We start from the raw sequence: 27,804 nt of genomic DNA, 5'->3' as shown, positions 1-27,804 counted from the left end.
CCCCACCCTTGGAGCAGCGGCCCAATTATGGCGTTCTCTCGTGTGCCACCCATAGTCGGCTTTGGCATACCGATGTGCTTGGGTGCGAACCCAGTGTGCAACAGCATCGAACTGATGTCTGCATCATGGTCCGTTGCCTTAACCGTGTACCACCGCGGAGTGTAAATTAAAATCAAATTAGAGAATTTCCTGTAAGTCATGGGAAAATAAAGGAAAATGTAACAATGCCATTCCCATGCATTTCTATGAAATTTGAAATGCACTATCTTCTGGTGGAGAAAGTCATCAACGATAGAATACACACCTTAAAGGAGCAATTCAGCCAAAAATGAAATGTGAACTGTGAATTTCAAAGCTGCGAGTATTTTAATACTCAGCTGCAAAAGTTGTTAAACTAAAAGTAAAGCATTCCACCCATAGGCGCCAGAACGACCCACATCTTACAGGTCTACCTTGCTAGCTAACTACGATAACTGTGTGCATTCTCTGTCCCAATCAACCTTTCAATAAATAGCTAACTTGGCTATTGATAGCTAGCTAGGTAGTAATGTTAGCAGCAGAACCGGTCGACTTTGCTAGCTGCCTAAATCTATCATAAAAAATATTAGGTTGTGCATTTGTAAAAACAACTGCATATAGGACTACTTTGTAAATGAGGAGTAGTGTTAATTATGTTAATTATTATCGTATTCCATTATAAATACTAAAACCAAAAACACAGTTCATTTCAATATAATATCAGTGCTGATCTGTCCATGGAATCATGTAGATTCCGTGCTCTTTAATGAGCTTGACAACATGACAACAGTAACTAAGTGAGGAAACCACCACGGTTTATCACTTCTATCAGTCTCTGGCCAGTTACATTAGATGACCAATCAGATGTTTTTTGATAGATGGTGCTTTGGGCTATGATAGCATAACTAAGTTTTTCCCAGTTGGTGCTATAGCACCAGTAGCACCACCCATTCCAGCACTGTCCACCATGTCAATGTCACTACCACTCAAGGTTCATCGTAGCTTGCCTGCCTGCCTGCTACAGTTGGCTGGATACTACACTGGTGAAGGGGAAACAACTTTTTTTGGTTAACAGCCCCTTTGAATACCAAATGTCAATTAAAATTACATATACATACACATCATTTTTAGAAGGAAAATGCAGATTTATTGATTTTCAATGTAAAAAATGTAACCATGTGACGATATATGCAGTCTTGATGTTTTTTGGTCAGCTGAAAGTGGCAAATATGCATCTACCTACATACCGACAAGTGCCCAAAGTACAAAAAGCTATTAATGTACATCTTTGCGACAGCTTCTCCCACATCACTATAAAACTACACAAAGACATGAGTCAGGTGTTGCACAGCAGCGACTGGCAAAATAGCCACCCGGACAAAGGCATTGTTGTTGTTTTAAATGCTGATATCTGGTGTGTCCAACATCAACAACAGAGATAAATGATTAACAAGATTCACTGAGCAAAGCTAGCATTCCAACAATGCTGGAGTCTTAATGTTAGTTAGAGTAAGACATTTCTCTTAAGGGAAATAAAAGTAAAACTGAAGCTGGACAAATACTTCAAAAAACAAGGTAGAGCTTGTTTACTTTGACAACCATTTTACATAAAAAATAATTTTGTCACTAAATGGCCTTCTCCATCACATTCCTAACTACAGAATTTAGAGAGATGAGATAGGTGGTCATTGCAGAAGGCACAGAAGTGATGGGCATCAAGAAATGAAGGGTACAAGGTTGCAAACAGTTGGTACTCTGATCACAAGTCACTATGTCATGAGGAAAAACTGAATTAACTGTCCAGTACTAAAACTTCAGCAACCACAGGTGCATACACATGAGCTTCCTCATCTCAAGGTTCCAGCTTTCAATGCTCAAGTTATTCAGAATCAAAAGGCCTGTGTATACTTTAACTATCCACAATGGTGTTGAGGGATAGGCTTCATTAAGACCTAAGTTATAACTGAAAATTGCATGTACCAGCTGCAATTTTTACTGTTCGTAGGAAGGTACTGTTGTCAAGTGGGAGAAAAAAAGGGTGACCACCTGACCAAATTATCTGCAATACAGCCGATACATTAAAGGGTACATACAAAAACCCCAGGGAACAATAACTGACATGTAATGACAGCTGACATTTATGATTTTGAATGACAAGGCTGACGTGCTGTATGGGAAGAGGCTGCCCAGCTCTAGTACACGCAAGCTGCAGACAACAAGTGGACCCTCATTTCTGGCCCACCTAAAATAAAACCCACTATAACAATTGGTTTCACGATATACAGTACTGTGCAAAACTTTTAGGCAGATGTGATGAAAAGGCTTTCAAAAATAGAAATGTTAATAGTTTATTTTTTACAGAAGAAGTGAATGAACAAAGGAAAAATCAAAATTCAATATTTGGTGTGACGACCCTTTGCCTTCAAAACATGACATTGGCTGTATGTTTGGGGTCGTTGTCCTGCTGCAGAATAAATTTGAGGCCAATCAGATACCTCCCTGATGGTATGATGGATAGGTATCTGCCTGTACTTCTCAGCATTGAGGAGACCATTAATTCTGACCAAATCCCTAACTCCATTTGCAGAAATGCAGCCCCAAACTTTTCAAGGAACCTCCACCTTGCTTCACTGTTGCCTGCAGACACTCATTCTTGTTCCGCTCTCTAGCCCTTCGGCAAACAAACTGCCTTCTGCTACAGCCAAATATTTCACATTTTGACTTATCAGTCCAGAGAACCTGCTGCCATTATTCTGCACCCTAGTTCCTGTGTTTTCATGCATAGTTGAGTTGTTTGGCCTTGTTTCCACGTCGGAGGTATAGCTTTTTGGCCGCAATTCTTCCATGAAGTTTCTGCCAATTCTGAGCTGATGGCACTGCTGGACATCTTCTGATTGCGAAGGGAAGTAAGCATGATGCGTCTCATCTGCTGAAAATTTGCTGGAAGTTTCCTTGGCCAACCACTGCATCTACGGTCCTCAGCGTTGCCTGTTTCTCTGTGCTTCTTCAACACAGCTTGGACAGCACATCAGGAAACCCCTGTCTGCCTTGAAATTTCTGCCTGGGAGACCTTGCTGATGCAGTATAACTACCTTGTGTCTTGTTGCTGTGCTCAGTTTTGCCCTGGTGTATGACTTCTGAAATTAAATTGTCTTCAGCAACCTCACCTTGGAAGCAGAGTTAATGATTGTGTTTCAACCTACATATTACATTTATGATCATTAGCTCCTGTGTGGTATAATTAATCACACACCTGACTATATGCCTACAAAATCCCTGACTTTGTGCAAGTGTACCTAGAAGAATTGATGCTGGTTTGAAGGCAAAGGGTGGTCACACCAAATATTGATTTGATTTAGATTTTTCTGTTCACTCACTTAGCATTTTGTTAATTGATAAAAAATTATTAACATTTCTATTTTTGAAAGCATTCTTACTTTACAGCATTCTTTCACACCTGCCTAAAACTTTTACACAGTACTCTATATGTCAAACAGATAGACTTAAGCAATTACATAAATAGTTAACAGTATGTAATAAGGCAACCTGTAATATGACTCATTACTTTTAATTTCATGAAACCGAAAGGAAAAAAGCAATAACAAAACCTAAAGGCCAATGGTTTGAAGGTGCTCTTCAAAAGCAACCAATGGCCGTCACATCTCAAAACTGTGTAGATGCCTCTACATTCACATTATGAACACTTGACACCACTCGTATCCTTTTTTTCCAACTACAGCTTTTTTATTTCTAAATGTGTTCATCCTCAAAAAAAGATTTGATTATGAAAACAACGTCCCATCAATGACTCCCCAATTAAACAACTCTGATGTATTGGCGTGGATACAAAAATTGATATGGATAGAGAAGCTATTTAACCATGGTGATATAAAACAAATGAGATGGTGAGCCATCAAAATTAAAAGCCATTTCAAGGACCATTTCTACAAAATACTGCAGTTTTAGCCATGTGCCACTAATGTTACTATGACATTTCAGTTACACAAAATTTCATAGCTGTAAATCTGCATGCAGGAACTTGCATCTCCTGCTTTTAAATGAATATTTTGAATAGTATTTGTTTTATGACACTGAATGCAATTAATTGTACCATTATTCTGAATCTTACAAGAAAATGGTTGGAGAAAAACAAAGCAGTGAAAAAAGGTGACTTAGTTTGTGAAGGAAATACCATGACAATTTCATGACGTTTTGCAATACGGTACATCATAGCGTAAAAAAATAGTTTGAGACAACAGCTTCCCAAAATTAAAGAACATCTCGAGCATAATCGATTAAAATATTACACCTCATTTCAAGCTGTTTGGAAATGTTTTACAAAAAAAAACACACAAAAAAAAAGGTTTACACTACCGAGTGCCTGTCAATGTTGCTGCATCTTAAAAATACATTCAATTCATTAAGTAGACCTGTAAAAAAATAATAAAGAAGAGGTAAAATCAAAATTGATTAATCATCACCAGTGAACTGCTTTATACTGCACACACAAAGTACATCTCACCAGAATCAAGCACAAAACCAATCATGAAAAGGGAAAAATTCTTCTAATGAGTAAAAACAGTATCAACTAGCAGCTGAACCCACAATGAAATGTGCATTCAACTGCCAATCGGGCATTAGCAAGCTCACATGCACACACAAAGGAAGATTTACAGTTCAGACCTTACGATCATTTCCCATGGGATGCAACAAGAGTTCCCTCACACAAGGTTGAATTTGCACAGCACAGTTATTATTTGGAAGAACACAGAAGTGAAGAAAACCAGAGCATGGGAATGGGTTTGCATCTTGGGTGGTAATTTTCCAAGTTAAACAGTTTTTGTATGGGTGGGGTTGGAGTAGAGGAAATACAATATATTTGTGTGGCTGGATTGGATTTTGGTATTTCATGTGTTTATCTTAGTCATCACGGGACAAGTTGGCCATCCTCTGCTAACATCTCTGCTCTGCCTTCACGGACTGAAGGCCTCATGCATGACGGTTGCTTGAGCCAGCTGGTTTCCTTTCTTCATTTAATTAGCAGGAAAGCCATTAAAGCGCTTTCAACAAAGAGGGACGGAAGGGGGAAAATCTCAACAAATAAGGTTGATGCCAATAGAGGGGATAGAGAGGGGTGAAGTCTGAGCCTAGCGTGACGGCGACATTTCAGGCAGTTGTCTTCAAAGAACCAAAACACTGCTTTGTACAATGCACAAGACATGGCATCAGGCAGACAGGAGTGCAAGCCTCCCAGATTGGGGGATGCAACAATGTGTGGGGAGTCAGGATGATGCTGGATTCAAGTGCAATTTCCCATTTATCTGCTTAGCATGTCCTCTGCTGCTAAATGAATGGCACAATGGCTCGGGTTGACTGCTTCTGTACTGAATAAGAGAATCCGACAAATATTTACACAGTAGATACAGGCACTTAAAATGTCTTTGGTTGGAGTGACCCAACATTGCAGAGAAATGCATTTCACAGAGCTTAGCACCCTTTTCTGGGTTCAGTAGGCAACTAGTAAAATCAGTTTGTTTTTCCTTTGCATTCAAGGTTCAGTTAATTTACTGGTCTTCAACTTCTTATCCTTCTGACAAGGCCACCTGAAAAAATAAGGGAGGGAAACAAAATGTGTGAATCTGTTGTTCTTTATATCCAAAGAATCAAACATTCAGTGCTCTGGCAACAAAACTATGATAGGAAGCAACACACTGTTCTCGCTTTATTAGTTAGCATAAGGCGACATTGGCTCAGGAGGTAAGAGCCGTCATCTGGCAGTTGGAGGGTTGCTGGTTCGATCCCGCCCAGGGTATGTTGAAGTGTCCCTGAGCAAGACACCTAACCCCCAATTGCTCCTGAGAAGCTGGTTGGTGCCTTGCATGGCAGCCAATCGTCATTGGTGTGAGTGTGTGCCTGAATGGGTGAATGAGAAGCATGAATGATGAGATGTCTGGTATCTTAAATGAGCATCCTCTGTACCATTAAAGCATCAAGAACCTCAGTGTTCTTTGTCACTGGAGACTGCTTTTGCAATATAAAGGTTGGTTCAGGCTTCGCAATGCGACAAGGGGTTACTGGCAGTTCTTCGCAAAACTCATGGGGGCGACATGGCTCAGGCCGTAAGAGCAGTCGTCTGGCAGTCGGAGGGTTGCTGGTTCGATCCCCCGCCCGGGCTGTGTCGAAGTGTCCCTGAGCAAGACACCTAACCCCCAAATGCTCCTGACGAGCTGGCCGGCACCTTGCATGGCAGCCAATCGCCGTTGGTGTGCGAGTGTGTGTATGAATGGGTGAATGAGAAGCATCAATTGTACAGCGCTTTGGATAAAGGCGCTATATAAATGCCAACCATTTACCATTCACCATTTTAACCTATTAAGGACTAAGGCGCCCTACAGAAAACCCATATAAAGGCCTAGGAATCACAATGCATTTAAACGTTCATGTGCCTGGAAAAACTGTCATATGATCAAATACAAGGCTGGCGTCACATCCATCTGTCATCCAACACACAGGTCGCGTCCAGGGGCTAATAATACACAAATCTCCCGGATAGCAAGAAAAAAACCGAAGCCATCTTGACACAAAGGTACAGTAAAGTTAGCCTTTAAAGTAGGGATATGATAAATCAGTGTTTTGTAAATTGCATTTCGTAAATGTTTAACTGTGTAACTGATACGGCCCCTGGCAGCCATAAAAAGTATCTAATTTGTATGAAAAAAAAATAAAAATAAATAAAACTATTAACTGCATTTTCAAACTTTATTTTGGGCCATCTTAAATTGCTCCATTTAAGTTTCAACCTTCAGTTAGATAATTCAGTTCAGTTAGATAATTGCCTAATTGGCAAATTAGAGATTTACATTTACATGACTCCGAGCTCAGAGATGTCCAGCAGCCGGAAGTTGAAGTTGTGTAGACCATCTGATTTTTGTGAGCTCGCTTTTCGTGCAGAGAGGTCATTATAGTTTCACTAGCCAGGCTGTCACAGTATTCAAACAGCAGTATTCAACAGGGAATTATGTTCCAACCCTGCTTTCACGTGGTGTCGGTTTCACGGCCAACACAAGTTTCCAAGCAGAAAGGTCCATATGCACTCCTTGGATGATAAAGTCGGGGAAATTGGTTGAGTTCTGAAGTACTTGCACTTGCAAACATGGTTCTACAAAACGCACAGTCCTCTGAGAATCTCAAGAAATGTTGTCCAATAAAGCCGTAAGTGAACCACATATACAGATTATAAACACACAGACATTTTTGGATAAATATAATACTGGATAATAATGGATAATGTTATGCACTAGCTTGCTGTGGCAGTGAGCATCCGTTAGTGGTGGCCTGTCACAAATGCAATCTAAAATGCAAACTAAAGGTGAACAACATTATTTTTGCATTTTCCCCTAGATTACTTTTTATTTGTGGCACTTAAAATACCTAAATTATGAAAACCAAGTTAGTGGTATAAATGGTAGAATTGGTAATTTTCCAAGTATTTGTGATACTCGCACCCGGAAGGGTTGGTCAGATTTGGCATCTGCATAAAGATTATATGAAACAGTACTTGCAATGGCCACAAGGGAACAAGCCATGCTTCAATTATATTAATTTAACATAAGAGAACGGAACATAATCTGATTAAAAACAAAAAAATTATGGAATTGGCTGTTGAGGAATGCATCGTCTTACCATTTTAAACTGTAAGCTAGAATTTAGAAATCTGAAACCATCAAACCTGAATGGCACAGTACCACTTATTTCGTAAAAATAGCAGTTACCTTTTCCGGGCAGAAATCAGCACTGTTTTGCCGTACTTTGCCTGGCCGCCCCTTGATGACTGCATAGCAGAACATTGTGATTACCATCACAAACAGGAAGTAGCTGGTGTGCATGAGGTGCAGGTTTATAAGTGAGCGATCATCCTTGGAGGAAAATAAGAAAGTAAAACATTAACATTTAACACTGCCTCTACAGCTTTACCAAAGTATACTGAAAATTCCATATTTAGCCTATTAGAACTCGATCATACCGTCTTCATGTCCATTTTATACCTGGAACATAGGGAGCAGCTTCTTGTTGAATGCTATGAGCAATCCCATTATTTTTATTTTTAATTAAGAATTTGGTAATATGGTAATTTGGTCAGTTTTAAATATATATATCTATATATATTAATCAACATGCACTCCATATAACACCACAGCAGGAAATACACCCCATATCCAGTAAGACTATACTGAAATCTCATTTGGATTGATTGACAGCGAGAGTGACCACTATTCTTAATCTTAAGTGGTCAGGATGGATAAAAAAACTTGCATTTAGTCTGATTGATTGCTGAACTGCATGGTCCCATGCAATCCACCTTTTTAAGAAGAAAAATACCTATGACCTGAAATACTAGATAAGACACATATTGAAATTCAGCAAAAATGTAAATTAGAACCACTGCTTAAATCTTCTGTGATTCATTCAATGTTGTATAAGGGCTACCATCAGATGATGGCAAAATGAGTGAGCAGGTATAGCGGAGAATGCCAAAATATGAGAGAGGAGGTTGTATGATTATCTGGTGTACACTCACATCGGGTACAATGACTGTGAGCTTTGGGTTGAGTGTGTGGTACACCTTCCCAATGGCTCCTTTGTAACACCAGAAGGGATTGTATTCCTGTGTGTATTTGGTGTCCGAGTCCCTGGCAGTGGTGAAGATCTTGTACCAGGACGTGGCGTTCGTGTACGTCTCCGGAACACAGTGAGGTGGCTGCCTGAAAGCACAAAGCGCAAGCCGACAAGCATCACTTCACTGACCCTGCAACATTTAAGCCAGGAACAGATACTCTCCTGGGCTTCTCCTATATCTTTGCGTTTTTCTGCCTTACAGGGCCAACCAGATCCCAAAAACAGGTGAGAAGAGACAGACTGGAGACATAAGAGAGATGACAAGATGGACATAAATACTTACTAGGCAATTTAATGTGATTTAAGTATTTTAAACCACTTAAAATAATGATTTTGATAATTTTATTTTGCAGAAGAAAAAATACATAGCAAAGATGTAGGTTGAACTGTATTGGGAGAAATAAAAAATAAAAAATAAACCTGAAACCAATTTTTCTAGTTCTTATAATGCAACTCGAAAAATGAAAACATTTTCTTCCAATTTTTGTCAATCATGTGGCAGCAACTAAATGCATAAAAGCAAGCAGATGTGGTCAAGAGGTTCAGCTGTTGTTCAGACCAAATGACAGAATGGGGAAGAAATGTGATCTAAGTGACTTTGACTGTGGAATGATATGCCAGACAGGGTGGTTGAGTATCTCGGAAACTGCTGATCTCCTGGGATTTTCACACACAACAGTCTCTAGAGTGTGCAGAGAATGGTGCGAAAAACAAACAAGGGAAATAACCGCCTCAAGTTGCAGTTTACATGCCTGTCTGTCATAACTCATGTAAAATATGTAGTGAAGACTTTGAAGGAAATTAATTAAAGGTATAATTCTTTTGGCAAAATGAAAGTCATCACTATATTGACATGTATGATTTCAGAGGATAATTTCCAGTGAGAAACATGTAATCTTCACTAAGAGACTATTTTTACAGAGGACTACTGAGGACTGATAGAGAGCTTTGTCGTATGGTGCCACGACAATCACCTAAAGCTCATTATCAGCAAAACCAATGAGCTTGTGGTGGATTACCAGAGTAACAGGAGGCCCCCTGTCCTGGTTGTCATCCAGGGAGAGGAAGTGAAGAGGCTGGACTCATACAAGTATCTTGGGGTCAAAAAAACAAAAAAACTTGACCTTCTATCAGATCTTCTGTAGTAGCCAGTACTCTGCTCTTTGCGGCGGTGTGCTGGGGTGGAGGCATCAAGGGTTGGAGGACAGCTAGGTGATCAAGTTGGAACTGGACAGTGTCGAGGCAGTGGCGGAGAGGAGGACTAGGGACTAAATCAAAGCCATGTTCACACCTGGCATTAACATGCGTCTTGGTTGACAGCTCCAACTAGGTCAGTATTGTATTCACATTGTATGAATATATTTGACTTGCACCATTATTGACATTTTTCTGTCAAACCAGCAACAATTGAAGAATATTCAAACAAAAAGTGTTTCAGACAAACGATAAAATATCAACTAATGATTACATCACAGAATAACCCAAGATCATTTTCTCAGCTACAGTGGTAAGCAAAACATTAGGATGTTTTGCTGTGAAATTTTGCCATAAATAGAGTATTAATTCTTGAGTTACGGCCAACAGCAACCGTGACCTTTGACCACCAAACCCTTGGACATTTCTGCCAAATGTAATGAAATTCCCTCCAGACGTTCCTGATGTATTGCATTCTCAAGAATGGGACGGATGGACAGACAACAAACAAACAGGCGGAAGAACACAGATGGATGGACGGTGGACTGACGAACGGCAGACGGATGGACAACGGACTTCAACAGAATAAACAACATCAAGTTCATCATAAGAAAACATCATGGCATAGAAGATATTAAGCACCAAATAAGTTTTAATATACATTTTAATGTTCACAAAGAGTTAAAAGGTAGGAAATTGTTTCTGTGGTCCTTATAAGGTATTTTAGGAGCATCAATTTATGCTAATCAGAAGCTTTGTGCTTAAGATTTTGTTTATAATGGATTGGCATTTATCAACATACACACATGGATACAGGGGGAAAAAAAGAAGCTATGTCTACTACTCTTAGATAAATCCAGCATAATTTGTTAATTAATTTTTGATCACACATACAATCCCCTCCAAATGTATTGGAACAGCAAGGCCAACCCCCTGACATCACTAAACTGTTGCATTCTTCTTTTGTGATGCTCTGCCAGGCTTTTACTGCAGCCTCTTTCAGTTGTTGCTTCAATCTTCAAACTGAAATGAATGCTCAATTGCGTAAAGGTCTGCTGGCCAGTTTAAAACCCTCCACTTTGAAGTTCCAACTCCCTAATGAAGTTCTTTGTTGAGTTGACAGAGGAGTTTTGGGTCAATTTCTTGCTACATGATAAAGTTCCTCGTAATTAGTTTGGATGCATTCCTCTGAATGTTTTTGTAGACTTCTGAATTCATCCAGCTGCTGCTATCACGCATTACATCATCAATAAATATGTCAGCCCACTCCAGAAGCAGCCATGCAAGCCCAAGCCATGCCATTTCTTCCACCATGCTTCACAGATGTATGTTTTGGCTCCACACTTCGGCCTTTCCATCACTTTGGTAGACACTAATCTTGGTCTCATCAGTCCATAAATCTTTGGTGGCTCATCTCTGTACTTCCTTCCGATTCTTACTACTGATGAGTGGTTTGCATCTTGTGGTATAGCCTCTATATTGCTGCTCTCTAAGTCTTCATTGACTTTTGATTGTTTGTAATGTCACTGTCTGATGTTTTGTGTTTTTTCTTCACAGCTTTCACAATGTTTCTATCATCAACTGCTGTTGTTTTCATTGGTTCGAAACATTGACCTGTTTGATGTCTGTTGCTCAGTATGCCAGTGGTTTCTTTCTTTTTCGGTACATACAAAGTTCTTGTTCAAGCTATCCTTGTGCAAAGGCTCTCTTTTCCCCTCTTTTCTAAGCTTTAAAAGGGTGTCGTGAGCCACGGACCCCTTGCCGAGCTCAGACCTCACGTTCCCACGAGCAGTACCTCACAATGAGGTGTCTCGGGGACGAACTCAAGTACTCCGAACGTCCTGGAGCCCTGGTAAGTTCTACTGAACTTCCAGCCCAGTCTCGAAGTGAAGGGTGTGATGCAAATCTGGTATTCGATGTCCTGTATTCAATGTATTCCTCTAAATAATCTTTATCACATATGATTATAGTAAGATATACTTTATTATAATCAATCAAAAGAATAGAGTTATACAGATTACAGTGTACATATCTTTTGCAGTTTGCTGATCACATGCAAGTTACATATACCCCTTTAGCTCTTTCTAAGTTACCTTTCCACCTATGATGTTTAAAAATCAAGGTACACCCCTCAAATATCATCCTCTTTGGCCTTAGCCTTATCCTATAGCTCCCCCTTCTGGATGTTTAAAAGAAACTATTCCTAGAATATTATATTTATCTAACTATGATAACTTCTCTACATTTTTCTACCTTATATAGTACCTTAATGAGAAATAAAAGATATTAAAATAAAAGGAAACTTATAATGTGTTACTTTTCCTACTTCTACAAGGAATATAGATTATAATTACCACTCATGCCCTAAATATAGCCATCTCGTTTTCTTCGGGATTTGATCCCTCCTCCTTGCTGTTGCTGAGCTCTTTGAACAGCTGCATTGGTTTGGGAATCTGGGGCAGGATCAGGACCCAGACTTTTGAAAGACGTGACTTTGCACTTCGTACTTCTCCTGCCAGTTGTATGGGATGTGCACTGGTATGTCTTCGAACACGTCGGGGGTTTTGCAGTGCTGCCGCAGCATATGCCTCTCCTCACTGACACTGAGGTTAGGGGGGGGGAGGCTTCAGGTTCTTGCGTGGGTCCAGCAGGAAGGTGTTCTGTAGCGTGGAGGAACCCCGCGTCCCGTCTGTTGGCCTCCAGGTGCAGTTCACGGCTCCAAGCATGTCGTAAAAGCCCTTTAACTCTTTCACCAGCTTTTCTGTATGATGAGGGATGCGCATGAACACCTCTTCGACATCAGTCCCGCTGCCACAACTCTTGGGCTAAGTCCGCACCGCGTACGTCACTCCTCTCTCCATATCCATATCCTGGAGTGGCGCGCAGAGGGATACAAAAGATACAAAAGTGTACCTTTTTGATAAGAAATGTCCCCAATATTTCAAGCGGGAAGACATTTATCTCTTATGTAACTTGTTTTTTAATGACCATATTCATTATTTCTGTTTTTCCAACTGTCATTTTCTCATACCTCAAAAGAAATTTCCCTAATATTTTATCTCATGTGCCCCTCCGGTTTGGGAATTTCCACCATCTTAATATACGAGTGGAAAAACACTAGCTCTTATGTAATTTTTAATGAACCTATTCATCACTGGTATTTGTCTCCCTGTCATAATCTCTCCTTGGACTCTCTCCAAACTTTGACTTCATACAAGCCAGAAGTTAGTGCCCTCCACCATCTCAACACACTCTTCAGGTGCCCCTCTCAGTGGCGCCTTAAGGGATCTACAAAGGACATCCAGCCAATAGCTGAGTGTAAATCATCATTTAACTCCTCCACTGTTCTTTGAATCTATCCGATAAATTATTTGTGCTATAATCAGGAAGGCCCTTAAAGCCTCTTAATATTCTTTCGGTATTGACATCCTTTCCATTTTCCTTATCTCTCTTACATTTTTCAATCTCCTCCTGCTCTTTGATCTCCCAATTATCTTCATTGTCTTTCTCATCCTGTTGCTTTAACCAGGCCTTGTGCTCCTCCCCTGTAGGAGCAAGCCCACACGTGTCAACCAAGTATGTTATCACATCTATCCTTGAATGCAAAACTCCCTGGGTCACCAATTTCCCGTTCTGCGTGTTCAGCATCTTCCATGGTCATGCTAGAACACATTCTACGCATGGCCTCAGTCAGGCCTTTAGCCTTGCTCTCTAAAACCCTGAATCTAAGTCCTCTGACTTCAGACTCCTCAGTATCCATATACGGTTGTACATTTATCTTGTACCATATACTTCTCCTCTTACGGGAGCTTTTAGTCCTACCCCATTGGCGTGTGCGAGGGGTTAACAATGCATTCCTGCCTAACCCATCTTCTGTCAATCTCTCATCAGGCGGGCCTAGGGCCGGGTCCTCGACACCCCCTTCAACCCCTCGCACTAAGCCAATCCTAGCCTGTAAGTGCTTCTCAATTAACTCACATAGCTTTATCATCCAGGGATCAAATGGTAAGGAGTACCAAGTACTGACTGGGCTCCCATCTGTCAGTCTTTGTGTAACAATATCTAATATGGGTCCCCCCTTTGTTTTAATTATCGACACTCTTTTTCTCGAAGGCAACATAAAATCGCACAACATTTGTCCAGGTACTCTAGTTTTTTCTCCTAACACCCCCATGTCCACAAAGTCATATAGCCACTCCTCAATAGTAGCTTCATATCCAAAGTCCTGTCCATTCCTGAGCGTTGTCTTCAGGTTGAAGCAGACGCATTCCAGGCATCCCCGCATGCCTCCTCGCAGCGTGAAATGGGCAACGTCTCTCACATCTTCGAAGTAGATGATGCACCGACTCCTTGGGACTTTTCCTCCTTCAGGTTCAGGGATGCATCATGTAACCAGGAAACTGTTCCTTCCATCGAGGAGAGCCTGCCAATCTTTCTAGCCTGGCTAGAACCTGTCTTCCCGTACCTTGCCGCAGAGGATGGATAAGGGTGTACCCAGTGCACGAATCAACTATTATCAGTAAGTATCGGTGCCCCCCTGTGGATCGTACTACAGGACCGGCCACGTCCATGCAAATACCTCCCCAGGGTACTCCCGACCTTATAGTTAATCCAGCACTCCACAGGCCGTGTGGTGTATTAATCATCTGGCATTGTGAGCAGTTCTTAACTACTCCCTTCACTACCTCTTTCAGCTTGGGTATATGGAACCTATTCAAGTTCTTAATTACATTAAAAGAGAAATGTCCATTCTCTTCATGTATTTTCCGAACCAATGCCTCTCCCTCTGTCGGAGGCGCGACTTTAGTCCCTACTATGGGCTATTCTTTATTAGGATATTTATACTCTTACTTTATTAGAATTTACTGTCCTATACAGTCTTCTAATATTGTAACTTATTCTAAATTATCTCGATTCCTTTCGAGTTCGAGTATTACGGTTTCACTACTTAGGTGCCTAGCACCTTTCTCGTCAGTGCCAGTAATCGACTCGAGCCCCTCGAGCAGGAATCTACTCGGGCAGTGCCTCACTAGGCCGTGAGCAGTTCTCAACTACTCATGCCCCACGTTGGGCGCCAAAATTGTCGTGAGCCACGGACCCCTTGCCGAGCTCAGACCTCACGTTCCCACGAGCAGTACCTCACAATGAGGTGTCTCAGGGACGAACTCAAGTACTCCGAACGTCCTGGAGCCCTGGTAAGTTCTACTGAACTTCCAGCCCAGTCTCGAAGTGAAGGGTGTTATGCAAATCTGGTATTCGATGTCCTGTATTCAATGTATTCCTCTAAATAATCTTTATCACATATGATTATAGTAAGATATACTTTATTATAATCAATCAAAAGAATAGAGTTATACAGATTACAGTGTACATATCATCTTTTGCAGTTTGCTGATCACATGCAAGTTACATATACCCCTTTAGCTCTTTCTAAGTTACCTTTCCACCTATGATGTTTAAAAATCAAGGTACACCCCTCAAATATCCATCCTCTTTGGCCTTAGCCTTATCCTATAGCTCCCCCTTCTGGACGTTTAAAATAAACTATTCCTAGAATATTATATTTATCTAACTATGATAACTTCTCTACATTTTTCTACCTTATATAGTACCTTAATGAGAAATAAAAGATATTAAAATAAAAGGAAACTTATAATGTGTTACTTTTCCTACTTCTACAAGGAATATAGATTATAATTACCACTCATGCCCTAAATATAGCCATCTCGTTTTCTTCGGGATTTGATCCCTCCTCCTTGCTGTTGCTGAGCTCTTTGAACAGCTGCATTGGTTTGGGAATCTGGGGCAGGATCAGGACCCAGACTTTTGAAAGACGTGACTTTGCACTTCGTACTTCTCCTGCCAGTTGTATGGGATGTGCACTGGTATGTCTTCGAACACGTCGGGGGTTTTGCAGTGCTGCCGCAGCATATGCCTCTCCTCACTGACACTGAGGTTAGGGGGGGGGAGGCTTCAGGTTCTTGCGTGGGTCCAGCAGGAAGGTGTTCTGTAGCGTGGAGGAACCCCGCGTCCCGTCTGTTGGCCTCCAGGTGCAGTTCACGGCTCCAAGCATGTCGTAAAAGCCCTTTAACTCTTTCACCAGCTTTTCTGTATGATGAGGGATGCGCATGAACACCTCTTCGACATCAGTCCCGCTGCCACAACTCTTGGGCTAAGTCCGCACCGCGTACGTCACTCCTCTCTCCATATCCATATCCTGGAGTGGCGCGCAGAGGGATACAAAAGATACAAACGTGTACCTTTTTGATAAGAAATGTCCCCAATATTTCAAGCGGGAAGACATTTATCTCTTATGTAACTTGTTTTTTAATGACCATATTCATTATTTCTGTTTTTCCAACTGTCATTTTCTCATACCTCAAAAGAAATTTCCCTAATATTTTATCTCATGTGCCCCTCCGGTTTGGGAATTTCCACCATCTTAATATACGAGTGGAAAAACACTAGCTCTTATGTAATTTTTAATGAACCTATTCATCACTGGTATTTGTCTCCCTGTCATAATCTCTCCTTGGACTCTCTCCAAACTTTGACTTCATACAAGCCAGAAGTTAGTGCCCTCCACCATCTCAACACACTCTTCAGGTGCCCCTCTCAGTGGCGCCTTAAGGGATCTACAAAGGACATCCAGCCAATAGCTGAGTGTAAATCATCATTTAACTCCTCCACTGTTCTTTGAATCTATCCGATAAATTATTTGTGCTATAATCAGGAAGGCCTTTAAAGCCTCTTAATATTCTTTCGGTATTGACATCCTTTCCATTTTCCTTATCTCTCTTACATTTACACCTGCTCTTTGATCTCCCAATTATCTTCATTGTCTTTCTCATCCTGTTGCTTTAACCAGGCCTTGTGCTCCTCCCCTGTAGGAGCAAGCCCACACGTGTCAACCAAGTATGTTATCACATCTATCGTCTCCTTGAATGCAAAACTCCCTGGGTCACCAATTTCCCGTTCTGTGTGTTCAGCATCTTCCATGGTCATGCTAGAACACATTCTACGCATGGCCTCAGTCAGGCCTTTAGCCTTGCTCTCTAAAACCCTGAATCTTAGTCCTCTGACTTCAGACTCCTCAGTATCCATATACGGTTGTACATTTATCTTGTACCATATACTTCTCCTCTTACGGGAGCGTTTACTCCTACCCCATTGGCGTGTGCGAGGGGTTAACAATGCATTCCTGCCTAACCCATCTTCTGTCAATCTCTCATCAGGTGGGCCTAGGGCCGGGTCCTCGACAAGGGCTTGCTTTTCTTCCAAATACAGCTCTCTTGTCTTCATGTCAGTTTAGCTTTTCTAACACAAATGCAGTCTTCACAGGCAAAACTCAAGGCTAAAACCAAGAGAACTATTTACTGTTTAACCAAACAACCTAACAGGATATATCTCAGCAACAAGAAGCACCTGTCAGTCACATGTTCCAATACTTTTGCTCACCAAAAAATTTGGTGGTCTGATACAAAAGGGGATATGTTAAAAATTATTTAATCTAGATAAAAAATACCAGGAAATAAAAGCTCAGATTCAGTTCTGTCATCTCATGTAAATCTTTTGACCTCAAACTGTCTTGTCTTCCGTGTATAGCAAAATTGTCCTCGCGGTTTCAATACTTTTGGAAGGGACTGTACATTTGCACATAGAGTTGCAAAAATATTTTAAAATGAGGCCCAGTGTTCTGAACAGAACACAGGGAAGCAGCCGCTTCTACCAGAATTTAATGTCCATTGAATGGTAGTTTTTCTCCTAAGGAATGCGGTGTATGATTATTGTCGCTAATTGGCAATCCCAGACACTTTGATTGATGTGAATAGGAGCAATAATTATACAGAAAAAGGCAAAGAACTACAAACTTCCCTGTGTTCAGAAGACCGTGTTAGCTCACGATGGTCCGAACAGCACCTGAAGCTCAACTACTAGAGTTTTGCACTCCGTTATACGGTAGAGCCACATAAGCACGCCCGGTTCGTAGTCTCTTGTTAGCAACAGCTTCCCCACCACACTGTCACAGGGGAACAACATTACCTTGTCACTCTGTGCTGAAACGGATTGCTTACGCGACTCATACCAAGTTTTTATGAAAACGTAAGGAATTACTCTTTCCAACACACACAAAACCAAAACTGATCTGGAAGATATTTCCTAATTATTCGTCAGGAAAGTTGCACTGTTCGGAACGTGAGCTAACTTTTGAGTCTACGTTAGCTAGCCGGCTAGCGAACTCCTAATAATAATTATAACAGCTGTGCGGAACTTATCGTGGCTATACCTGGATTTGTACCACCAACTTACCGGGTCCAAGTCATATACCTTAGCCACTAGGCTCCAGGCTGCCTCCTACACCAGTGATCGAGTTAAGAAATGAATAATAAATGCCTTAAAATACGCATTGTATCGGCTGAAAATGCGTTGTACCTGGGAAATCTTGCTTGTTAATGGTGTTTTTTGGCAATTTTACTGTCTGATCTTCTACTGGACATAACGTATATATCTGGTGTTGTGCTATCTAAATCGTCATTATTGACGTTATAATCATTGAAAAAAAACATATAAACTAAAGTTTTAACATTGTGTATTTAAAATGTCCATATTTTAAGTGCAATTGTGTTTCCTAATTCATGCCAGTACTGTATATGCAAGCAGCATTAAGTGCATTTTTTCAAGTTCAAATATTTGGTACGTGCAAATGGTCAAAACGAACTCCAAATGCCTGTTTTCCACTCTAAAGAAAATCGCTCAATTCAGTTTAGTAAGTGATATCATTCGTGTGAATGAATGATTTAATCGTACAATTTATTTATTCCGTTTGAGCAACAGTTTATACCGAATCATTCACCTGTGTTATGATTTAGAAATACTTGAACATGCCAGTATTTCTTAGTTATAGAATAAGATGTTTAAAATATTGACGCAGACTAAAAACACACCTTTTCAAACTGTACCTTAGTCCTACCTCCTGATTTCCCCCGCCCCCCTTTCCGATATCCCTATCCCTCTCGTCTAACCCCCCCCCCCCCCCCAAAAAAAAAAAAATAGCACTTATGATGACTGTATGTTTAGAACAACACTTCATGTGTATTTTACTAGTTATGGATGTGATGCTTTAACTTGTCGAAGAACCTATGCACTTGTAAATCGCTTTGGATTAAAAGCATCTGCCAAATGACAAAAATGTAAATGTAATTGAGCTTCAGGTTTAATTGGGAATTAAAACAATCATGGCATAAATGTTTAGGTGATTTTTAGGTCATTGTATTCTTAGAGACTACAGAAAATTGCAATACAACCTGCGTCAAATGCATGGATCTTAAAGGTAATGAGTCAATTTGATTGGATATGACTCAATCAAGGTGCACCACACCTACTAATAATATAATCAACATAATCCATCCCATTTTCCACCTGCGCCACACACCTTGATCTGTACGGTCCTCGCACTTCTCCTTACAAAGATTACAACAGTAAATAGCCACAGCAACAGCCACACACCTCTCATGCAAAGTTGATTCCAGAAAAGTCTTGTTTTTTTTCTTTGCCAAGGGCATGCCAGTGTGAGTTATGCATTAATGTTTCCCAACAAATTACAAGCTTAAATAAATTCAAAGGTCTGTCTGTTTTTTCAGTTTCTGCTCTGCTTGTTCTGTTCAAGCATTTTTGTTGTTTCCCCTTTATCTCCACAACGTGGAATACCCAGTCATAAACATGCTGCAACGCTCATTGCATCTCCATTAGGGAGAGCGGTCTTCTGAAGCATGTGATGTCAGCACCACTTTTAATCACACAGTTGGGTTCACAGAGACATGATTCAAAGAAGACAATGCATGAGTAGCTCAACAGGCAAACATGCAGAAGCCCGATCAACAACGGTGGTGCGATGTGTGTGTTAACCCGCTGAATTTAAACCCACCTTTCTCCAGACAATGCTAGAGCCAATTGTGCATCACAGTCCAGATGTGATAGCCAGACCATGGGGCACATGTGCTAGAAGCCAGACAACAGCCACTGTTCAACCATTTTGAGAAACCTGTACGTGTTGTGTTTGAACCATGAGTAGGCAGAGAAAAACTATGAGGAAGGACTCCACTGAAACTCACACTGTGACAGGGAAGACATTGCTGGCTGCAGTGATGGTCATACAGGTGCTGAACACCACCTGCTCACAGTGGCCATGTAGGACGCAGTCATCCGAGTTCCAGGATGAAGGCAGCGTGAAGGTGATGTTCATCTCCTCATGAGCTTCCCTACCTTAATCAGAAACACAGACATGTACACAAAACCATTAGATATACAATAACAAGCACAAAGCAAGTGAAATCCACAGTGCAATAGTGTTGCCCTTATGCAAAATGAAGATGTTTTCCTCAAGAGTGGAAAAGCACTGCCTCTAATAAGACAATTTGCACAATCCATTTATCTATATCTATCTTATTTAGATGATTACTTAGCACTGGCTTTATATGTTAGCCAGGACAAAAAACAGCTGATATAAATTAGGGGTAGCTAGGTAAAATTACCAATATGTGTAATTTAGGGCTAGCTAGGTAAAATTACCAATACAGCAATGTAACTATGCAACTAGCTATGGAAACGGCAAGAATATCTAATAATAGCTAGCTAGCCATCAAACACAGCCAAGCATTTTAGATCGGAAGACTGCTAAGATAAGCCAACAAACTAATTTAATTCAGGTCATTCCGACATCCACAGAGCTACTCAGCTTGTTAAGAGATCTCTAAATCCGGCCAATTTCATAATCTCAGTTAACCAAAGTGGTGGTTAGGTAAGATATGCATAAAATGTTGACAAATATATTAATATAATTAAAGTCAAAGATAAGCCTAAATAACAACGCAGTTAATACAGTTTGCTAGCTTGGCCAAGTATAAAGTTAAAGTCATTGATACTCATGTATTGAAGACATGTACCGTTAGAAGGCAAATAATCTATCTAACCTGAACAGGCATGCTAGCTAGCTAATTATTGATATAATTGACAATACACAATTTCAGCTCAGTGAATATCCCATCATACTGTCCCGATGGTATGAGCTGTTGCAAGGCCTGAATTATACCAGATGCATTGTGTTCGCTGTGCCAGCTCGCTTCCGTAAACTACAACCTCCAACATACCTTAAAAAATAAACAGCTTGCTGCCTGTTCAAGCAGATATTGCACGATGTAGCCCATTTCATTTATTTGGATGCCTTGTATATTTACTCAGGGAAAACCAATGTGCAGAAAGTGAGCGTGATGCAGGTTTAAGCTCACTAGACTGCATTTATTTATTTTTTCCAGAAAATAATTAAATTATGTTCTATATGTTAACTTATAGAACATTAGTAGACAGTGTATGTTATTTACAAATAAAATACATTTTGTTCAATGGCAACTTTTTTACACATTTTAGAGGTGCACAATGCCGTGATATTGTGAACCGATGCCATTTTTGCCTAAGGTTATTATACCTTCAAAATCTCATACTGGCCCACGCCTATTCACAACATATTCATTGCATTACATGGGTAGCTGTGTTACAAGGAATGTATTGAGTGTCGCTGCTGCTTCGCCAAAGCTAAGCTGAAATTGTGTATTATTGTTCATTAAATTGTTATCAAGCTAGCTAGCAAGCCAAAGGCCGGAGCCAATACATGCCTGCCAGACCGACTTGCTGCCCCAGCACTGTGGCATACAGGTGGGTTATGTTGCGCGAGTAGCCTCCAAAGGGCCGAAGGGGGTCCAAGGTGAGGGTGATGGGGACAGAGATGTTGATTGGCCCGGGGTCTTCCAGCAGGGGAGGGGCTTGCGTGCTGATGCGGGCCTGGCCACTGGTCACAGTGCTCTCAGGGGTGGTGGACTCGTTGAGGCCGTGCTTCAGAGTCTCATTCTCTGAGATGCAGAAGTCCAGCTCATTGAAGCGCAGAAGGAAAGTGTTCCAGTCCTATAGGGCATGGGAGTGAGGGGCCGCAGCAATTAAAGACCCATTTGGGTCAAAAACCTACATCTGGCATTTAAGAGCAACTTGACAAAAGCTAATTGCATCTGGCAGTAGCCACATAGTAGAGACAAAGCCAAGGTTTGCTGGCAGCATGTTGGAAGAGAGTGTGCTTATTGCTCTATATTTGGTTTAACACTCACTAACATACCAACAATGGATCTGATTGATCACAATTGTAGTTTACGTATTCATGTTGATGTCTCATTACTTTTGCTTACTTACTGACTGATTACAATTTGAAAATGGACATGGTCACTGCAGGGTGACAGCTTTCAGTCAGCATCAAATCTGATTCCTTCCAGAACAGCAAACGGCACATACCACAAGCGAATCAAAAAGCTAATTCAAGTGATAAGTATCGAAAAATTGTAGCAGCATAGTCTGTGATCATTATAGGAACAAATTACCATAAAAGAATTGGGAAAGAATGCATGCCTGGTTTAAGCAAATTTAAAATGTTTCTGCTCCACCCATCTCACCTCTGTCATCTCTGGGGATTTGATCTCCTTGATCTTAAAAAAGTAGCCAATAGTGAGGAAGGCGATGGCCACAGTACTGACACTGACCATAAAGATGACCAGCGGGGGACGGTTACTGATGTAGGTCTTCAGATTCTCCAGAGGATTGATGAGGTACACCTATGCATTCGCAAAAACACACGCACATGACCATATTACAAACTGTTGAGGCACAAGCTACAAGAGCAGACCCAGATTCCCAGGGTAGTGTATATTTATGCTGGTCAGTTCTCACATGTAACACAGCAATTTTTTAACCTCAATATCTCACCTGTTCCAAAACCAATCTCAATGTTATTTCACAAGTGAATTACAGTTACCCCGGGCTCACCAAATTCAGATTTTGGTACAGCTATGTTATGTCATTACTACGTAAAGTTTTTGAGCAAAAACATGCAAACACAGAGAGGCCCCGGCTGATTCGGGGATTCGAACCCAGTACCTCCTTGTTGTGAGACGGCAGTGCTACCCACTACACCATCCGTGCCGCCACCTGAGCAAGACACCTAACCCCAAATTGCTGCCAATCACCGTTGGTGTGAGTGTATGTGTGAATGGGTGAATGAGAAGCATCAATTGTACACCACTTTGGATATACCAAATGGATAAATGGCAACCATTTATTTTGTACTTTTCGAAAGCATGATTTATTTCCAACATGCCAAAGTGTCATATTTGGGACCACATAGCTTGCATCACTCTTTCAACATAGATACATGTTGGATGACTAGTCTATATAGTTGTTGAGCACTTTATTAGGAACACTATTCTAATACTCTAGGGCCTCCCTTTCCTCTCAAAACAGCCTCAATTCTTCATGGCATGGATCCACAAGAGGTTGAAAACATTTTGTTGAGATTCTGTTCCATGTTGACATCATTGCATCATGCAATTTCCTGCAGATTTGCATATTCTGCGAATCTCCTGTTCTACCACATCCCAAAGTGTTCTATTGGATTCAGATGCGGTGACTGGACAGTCCACTGAAGAACATTGAACTCACTGTCATGTTCATGAAAGAGTTTGAGACAACTTTTGCTTTGTGACATGGTGCATTATCCTGCTGGAAGTAGGCATTAGAAAATGGGTACATGGTGGCCATGAAGGGATTGATTGGTATTAACGGGCACTTGGCCATAGTGTGCCAAGAAAACATTCCCCACATCATTACACAAACGCCACCAGACTGAACTGTTGAAACAAGGCAGGTTGGGTCGGTGGATTCATGCAATCGGTGCCAAATTCTGACCCTACCATCTGTATGCTTCAGCAGAAATCGTGATTCATTCCAGTCTTCAATGGTCAAGTTTTGGTGAGCCTGTGCCCACTGTAGTCTCAGCTTTCTATTCTTGGCTGAGAGAAGTGGAACCCAATGCGGTGTTCTGCTGTTATAGCCCATCCGCATATTCTCTCATTGTTACATGTAATGAGAAATATCCCGTATCAGCCAGTCAGCTAGCTAGCGAGGTAGATCGCAAACTACATTTAAACTACTTTTTAGGCTAGCTAGTTAACTTGCAGGCATTGGCTAACACTGTCACTGGGATTTTTCTGTGTAACTACAGCTAGCTGGCTAGCCTAGTGAAGTCACTTTGTTGGTGTTTATGAGTAACCTAATAAACATAGCCTGCGATTTTACCGTAAGTTTTCTGTTTATGTACGTCGACCTTGCTGGAGTTTTTGCCACCCGTGTTCCTCAGTATCCAACATGTTTTCACAAATTGCATGCTTGCTTGCCACTTTGGACAATGAGGACTGGCTGCTGCCCGTCAGTGTGCACACGATAATGTTGCTGAACATAATGGTCAGATTAACCCAGAGGTGGGTAGATTAGCAAAAAACTATACTCAAGTAAGAGTACTGCTGCTTTCAATAATTTAATTCAAGTAAGAAAGTACCTACTGAAAAAATACTCAAGTACCAAGTTATTTAATATTCAATCGAACAATCACAGCCTGATATAAATTACAGCAGCGTACATACAGCAAGATCAACATCAAATGCCAAAATAAAAAAATATATACATAAAATAGCCATATGCAAATTAAAACATTAAACTTCCAAATTATTTTTTTATGCATGGTAGGTTTCAGAAATGCTACAACAGCATATTCTTCATTCTTAATACACGTCACAAATCAACTTGATTAATCAGCCATGCTAGAGGACAAGCTGTCTGTACAACCTTTTCTTCCCCAATAAATATTGTATTTAAATCTCAGGTCAGCTATACTAATTATAAATACAGCGATAATCCAGATGTATAACAGTTAATCTACGCAGTTCATGGTTGCTCAAATCAAGCTGATTGGGAGATAACCTAAACAAGTCATTCTTATGTTTGCCAAAGATTATTAGCCATCAGGGAAAACAAAACACAAAGGTTGTCAGAGGAAAGAAGAGCAAACTGAACATCCAGTAGGCAAGGTATGACATCAGAAAAAAATTGAATATATAAGAATTTGTTCCAATCACTTTAGGCTACTTTAGGTAAATTTAGGCTACTTTTAATGCATTCCATTATCCTCATATTCAAGCTAGCATGAGCCAGTGAGCTAAAAAATTGTTTTACCAAAGTCACTTCCAACATCAGCTAGTAAATCCTGTGGAACTGTCATTACTTCGTTACACGTAAAGTCTTTACTAACACAAAGGGATTAGCAACGATCAAGACTCTCCTCGCAGTTGAGTTACCAACTGCTACTTGGCATCGTAGCAAGTTGGCTAGATTGGCAGTGAAATATCATATCCATAAACTAAACCTTGACTTGATTAATTTCAAAATAGCATGTGTGCAGAAAATAAATTATGCTTTACTGTTAGTGAGTGGCTGCATGATTACACCTGCTGAGTGTAGTTGGAGGCTATTTAGTTGTCAGTACATCGTTAGCTTATTCTCGTGGTGTCACTGCTTTTATTTTAGCAATGCATAAATCAGGACTGAGTAGGAATTTAAGTTATAACTAGGCTTGAAATGATATACAGCTGATGCAACCCAGACCGACAAAGGGTTGATGAATAAATTATTTACTATTAGAATTGACATGCTTATTTTAATTAGAACATCAGCATGTACCAAAATGTTGAAATAACAGAACAATGCAGAACAGATTTGACAAATTACTGTAGAAGGGAAGCGAAGTGTGACTCAAGAAAGGCTGCCATTTGTGAGGAGCCTGTGAGCTGGGGGTTCTGGTATGTGTCAAAAGGGACAAAGGACAATGCTGTTCGTATTACATTTTGGGGAGTTTCAGACGATTGACGCCAAGAAGATAAGGGATGGATATATGATGGGTGGATGAGTGGTTCCAGGTCAATTAGGCCATGAGGGCCATTAAAACTCATGGGAAAAGAATGTGCCTGAAACATTTGTGGCCTATCTCATGACCCCATACCTGGTCACTTCCAGGGGGAAAGACTCCAGGCAGTACCACAGTGCCCTCCTTTGGGCACTGCTGTCATTACCCCAGTGACTACTCTCCTGGGTGAAAATGTCACAACTGTTGTTGAAATGGTCAATAGATTCGGTAAAATATTGTAAACATTGCCCATGTGATCCTTGTTGTATTGCATTATGTCCATTGTAGTAATAACATGAATTGCATGTAAAATGGATACACAGGAGGGAGGTTTCATGATAACTGCACCATAACAAAACATTAGGATAATCTGTTTGGTATGGATGTGATCCAGTAAAATCAAGGAATCAGATGAGATGCATTTCATACCAAATAGAATTTAATAAACCATAGTTTCAGGAACTCAGGATAAAACTGGAAACAGTGGACCTGTCGTCCTCTCTGGTAAATCATCTAATTCTCTATTTACCCTTGCCCGACAAACCCGAAGGAGGGGGCCTAAATTTTAGATTTGACAACCCCACCAGGCTAATTGATGGCACTGCCGCCTGGATCAAACACATGATTTGGCATAAAAGCCAGGGAGACAAGCCTATCAGGGAAGATCGCACTCGACTTCCCACACTGTGCATATTCTGTATATGTGTGTAGCGAAAGCAGGCTGGGTAAGATTATTTACTCTATACTTTTTACTTTCAATTTGTCTAATTGTAATTGACTGATATTCTACGCTAACTGCCTACCTGTCTGCAAATAAACTATTTTGTTTGTAACTTGCGTGATCTCCATGACTCTAATTCATCTTGTACCTTTTCAGCCTAAATTACAACTGAATACTCAGGGGGACCGATCGGCGGGGCGGTACACCTGTGATAGTTCTAAGTTGTGAGGCCAGCAATTTCTGTCCCTTAAAGGGTCGGGTGACGCACGGCTCTTGTAATCTGGTGCGAAGGGAACCCATGGGCGTTACGGCGTTGGTTCCTGCCAAATTAGCTCTAAGGAGCCCAGACAATGCTACGCCGACCTGGGCTCGCAACTATCATGGCAGGTTTGCATGTATTGTGCTGACTGGACCCTCAGCCTCTGAGTTCTCCACCGAACTGAGATTTCAGCAGTAATGCTAATCCCGGGAGCATATATTGAGTAATAGTGGCGCAGGTACGAGTCGAGTGTAATCACTCCCGAGGTCTGCGTAAGTTACAAACCCAAATTTCTAAATTATATTTTAAATGGAGTCAGATAAACGAGTAAAACTATAGTAACCACTAAGCGTACAATACCGCCCCGTTTGAGAACGGAGAATATTAAGAATCGTACTGATCTGTTTCTGGCCAGCTGTAAGCGGGATATGGGGCAGGTCAATCCATATCCGACCCGTGGCAACGGACCCAGTATATTCTTAAACATAATTGTGCTCTGTCCTTGGACGGAGGATGATAATTACAATCTCTTATTCACTTCACAACAGCCAGGGAAAAACTCGTCGTCCCTTCACCTCCAGCTATTCCCTCATTGGTCTAGCTGTGCGGGTTCTACATTACGAATATTCTATCCTCAAGTAACATGCTCCAAAGCCATGAATAGTGAACAGAAACATTTGATGCCATTTCTTGATTATAATTAAGCATAACTTCAGCTACCCTATTTTGGAGACAGATCACCAAGCACATGGACTAAAAGTCACAAGTGCGACCTATCACAGCTAGTTTTATTCTCATGACAAACTGCAAAAAAAATGTTTGTAATACATTCCTACTGCTTGAAAAGCATTTAGTGGCCAATTCCAGCATTATGGATGTGACATTTAGACAGAAAATGACAAACAAAACCCCACAGAAAAATGTTTGCCTTCTTACATTAAAAAAATAATAATGCATATTACCATAGCACCCACTTGGCTTGAGGAGAAGGCCAATATTGTTCAGCCAGAAAAAATGTGACAAATAACTTGCGTTATGGATGTGATGCAAAAAGACAGGCATTTTGGAGAGACTATACACTTTCTAAAAATTCAATGGAGTTGAGAT

At 40.8% G+C, this 27,804-nt stretch overlaps 1 protein-coding gene across 1 annotated transcript in view; it reads right to left on the bottom strand.

The window, feature by feature from the left end:
• Nucleotides 1-1,142: 1,142 nt before the first annotated feature.
• Nucleotides 1,143-27,804, bottom strand: part of tmem248 (transmembrane protein 248) — a 29,451-nt gene continuing 2,789 nt past the window's right edge. The window contains exons 2-7 of the mRNA XM_061250127.1: nt 22,380-22,538; nt 21,554-21,843; nt 20,001-20,147; nt 8,597-8,780; nt 7,791-7,934; nt 1,143-5,621 (exon numbers count right to left, since the gene is read on the bottom strand). Coding sequence (XP_061106111.1) covers nt 5,601-5,621; nt 7,791-7,934; nt 8,597-8,780; nt 20,001-20,147; nt 21,554-21,843; nt 22,380-22,538 — 945 coding nt within the window. The 3' untranslated portion in view covers nt 1,143-5,600. The remainder of the gene's footprint in view (nt 5,622-7,790; nt 7,935-8,596; nt 8,781-20,000; nt 20,148-21,553; nt 21,844-22,379; nt 22,539-27,804) is intronic.

Source organism: Conger conger, chromosome 7 (genome assembly GCF_963514075.1).
Source record: "Conger conger chromosome 7, fConCon1.1, whole genome shotgun sequence".
Taxonomy (NCBI): Eukaryota; Metazoa; Chordata; class Actinopteri; order Anguilliformes; family Congridae; genus Conger; species Conger conger.
The sequence above is the reverse complement of the archived record's forward strand: the minus strand, read 5'-3'. Positions and strand labels throughout refer to the sequence as shown.